The 2,483-nt window shown below is 33.3% G+C and overlaps 1 protein-coding gene across 1 annotated transcript; it reads right to left on the bottom strand.

Annotated features, from left to right (window-relative positions):
- Nucleotides 1-265: 265 nt before the first annotated feature.
- Nucleotides 266-1,427, bottom strand: LOC131024235 (TPD1 protein homolog 1-like). Its single transcript, XM_057953750.1, has 3 exons — nucleotides 1,179-1,427; nucleotides 966-1,061; nucleotides 266-885 (listed from the first exon to the last, which is right to left on the bottom strand). The coding sequence occupies exons 1-3, from the start codon at nucleotides 1,252-1,254 to the stop codon at nucleotides 584-586; spliced, it is 474 nt and encodes a 157-aa protein (XP_057809733.1). The 5' UTR covers nucleotides 1,255-1,427; the 3' UTR covers nucleotides 266-583.
- Nucleotides 1,428-2,483: the final 1,056 nt, after the last annotated feature.

The following is a 2,483-nucleotide window of genomic DNA, read 5'->3' as shown; positions in this document are numbered from 1 at the left end:
TAATTTTTTTTTTACTTATTTGAATTAATAATTAATTATTTGGGTTCATTAATTCAAAGTTAGGGTATATAATTTTTTAAAATTTCAATTTTTATTGATAAATATTAATTAGAATTCATAATATAATAATATTTTTTATTTTTATAAAAAACAATTATAAAATAGATTAATTAAGAGAGGTACACAGTGAGACACACAAAATAATGGGACAGAGGATCCCTAATTTAGGAAGGAAGAAAACTTTCAAGATGAACTAAACTTGTTAGGTAATTAACATCATACTACACGTATAATATATACTCGTGAATAAATAAAATAAGATTAAATACATCAGAAAAATCAACCAATTTGAACTACTCAACAGAAAATAAAACAGTGAACTCATGGACCCATAATTCCAATAAGCACACTTGTGTAGTAAAAATCAATAGCAAAACTAACTTAATCTAAGTATCCCCACGTGCAAATTTACAAGATTTCTACAAGAATCTATGATATCATCAACGGATTCTTGAACAAATCATGTCTCAATTCTCTAACACCAAACGTGTCAAAACTCTCATTTTCTCTCTCTCTCTCTCTCTCAGCAGAAGCTGGCAGACTTGAACTCCAGAGGGTACATGAAAGAATTTGCATATGTAAACCTGATGCTCTGGCTGCTCTTCAATGGGCGACCTCCATTAACAAGACAATCATCATAAGACAGCCTTTTGAAAGTCCTAGGATTCACAATTCTTGTGGAAGCAAACCACCCACAACTCACATGAATGTTGGAAGGTGCGCAGCCAGTAACACAAGTGTTCACAATCTGCACTATGAATTCTGGGATTCCTGATGTTGGATATCTGCTTTGCGATATGCTTATGTCCCATTTTGAGCACACCCCTTTTGCACAAAAGGAAGAATTAAAACATCAAGATTTATGAGAGAGAAAGAGGAGAGAGAGAGAGCGTGTGTGTGTGTACCATGTAGCATGAGCTTCCTATGCTTGAAATAAGCCTGTTCTGGTTTGACATGGGGTAGAGTTGTGTTTGCATCACCATTGAAATGCAAGAAATTTCCTGACACAAAGTTGAGCGAGAATCACGTAAAATCAACCAAATTAAGGAAGTGGGGATCATTGCAAGAATCTAAGGATTATACACACACATTGTACATTATATTAATAATTAATTTACCTGATTGGAGGCCAAGATTGAGGAACAAAATGATGAACATCAAGAAGTAGAGAAAAATGTGGAGAGTAGTGTTCATTATGATGATTAATGATTCTTGAATTTCTAGTCTGTCATGAATGGAAACACACCAGAGAAGAATTTGGGGGGGTTTTAAATTCGATTTGATATCTCACAATGATTTTTCCAAGCGTTTATGAGTGAGCTAGTGGAGAGGGAGACAAAAAGGACCACTACCATTAGTTCTGCAACATAAAAAGATGAGAGAGAGATATATATATTTAATGCACGTACAATGGGAAAAAGATCAGAAAAATTTCTGCGGATATTTGACCACATTGTGGCTAAAATAATAAAATAAGCTAAATCTTTTTTCATTTTGAAGTGAAAAATTTTAATTAATCGATTTTTTTTTCATTTCAATTTATGATTGACTACAATATGACTGCATATAGGATATTTACTGTTTTATTATATATTAACTTGGTTCGAGATTGCATAGGAAGATGGGTTGGATGTTGAGACATAAAACATAAGGCAACTAATTTTCCACTAAAATTACCTATTAATTAATTAGTTTTATTATAGTATAGCCTCTACTATAATTAAAACCTAGCTAGTAATAATTGACTAATGAAACGGTCTTCATCTTTTTCGAGGGTCGTGTTCCAAATCTTGGAGAAGAAGTAACTATTGTTAACATCTTACCGCATAAGTTTTGGTTTCAGGTTGGAGTTTCGATGATTTAGCATATGAAAATATCTTTGTATGTTTTCTTTTAATTTGAAATTAATGGGACGACAGTTGGATTTGAATCCTAAATTTTTTTTATTTACAATTTTTTTTACTGTTTAAATTGTTGCGTGAAATAGCTGGATTAAATCGAAAGAAACACGATCACACGCACACACAAACTGGAAATTGAAATGAAAAACAAGGATTACGTGGTTCGACCAATTGGTCTACATCCACGGGACAAAGAGAGCGAATTTTATTGATCTGCGAGCGAGCTTCGAATACAGAGATTATGCGCATGAAAACAATCACAAACTTAGAAGAATGAATTCGCGCACGATTACACTGACTGTGAAACTTGGAGCTCTTAGGTTGAAGACGAAGACTGAATTCTGTTATAACAACTTTATTCAGTTAGATGCAATCTAGCCCTTCATCTTGATCAACGACTTAGATCCAAACTAACTAATCAAACCCAGAATTTACAACTAAGTCCCTCCGTTCCTTGACCTTTGCAGAAAAGTCCCTGAGCTCTAACCTTTAAATTTGCTCGGATAATATGCTTCACAAATC

This window comes from Salvia miltiorrhiza, chromosome 5, assembly GCF_028751815.1.
Source record: "Salvia miltiorrhiza cultivar Shanhuang (shh) chromosome 5, IMPLAD_Smil_shh, whole genome shotgun sequence".
NCBI classification, from domain to species: Eukaryota; Viridiplantae; Streptophyta; class Magnoliopsida; order Lamiales; family Lamiaceae; genus Salvia; species Salvia miltiorrhiza.
Note: the sequence above shows the minus strand (reverse complement) of the source record. Positions and strands in the feature narration are given on the sequence as shown.

Bases quoted from the DNA above. Each gene is read 5' to 3' on its own strand.
- LOC131024235 (XM_057953750.1), bottom strand. From the start codon at position 1,254: ATGAACACTACTCTCCACATTTTTCTCTACTTCTTGATGTTCATCATT. The intron at 1,062-1,178 runs GTAAATTAATTA...ACTTTGTGTCAG, and splicing joins CAATCTTGGCCTCCAATCAG to GAAATTTCTTGCATTTCAAT. The intron at 886-965 runs GTACACACACAC...TTTGTGCAAAAG, and splicing joins TAGGAAGCTCATGCTACATG to GGGTGTGCTCAAAATGGGAC.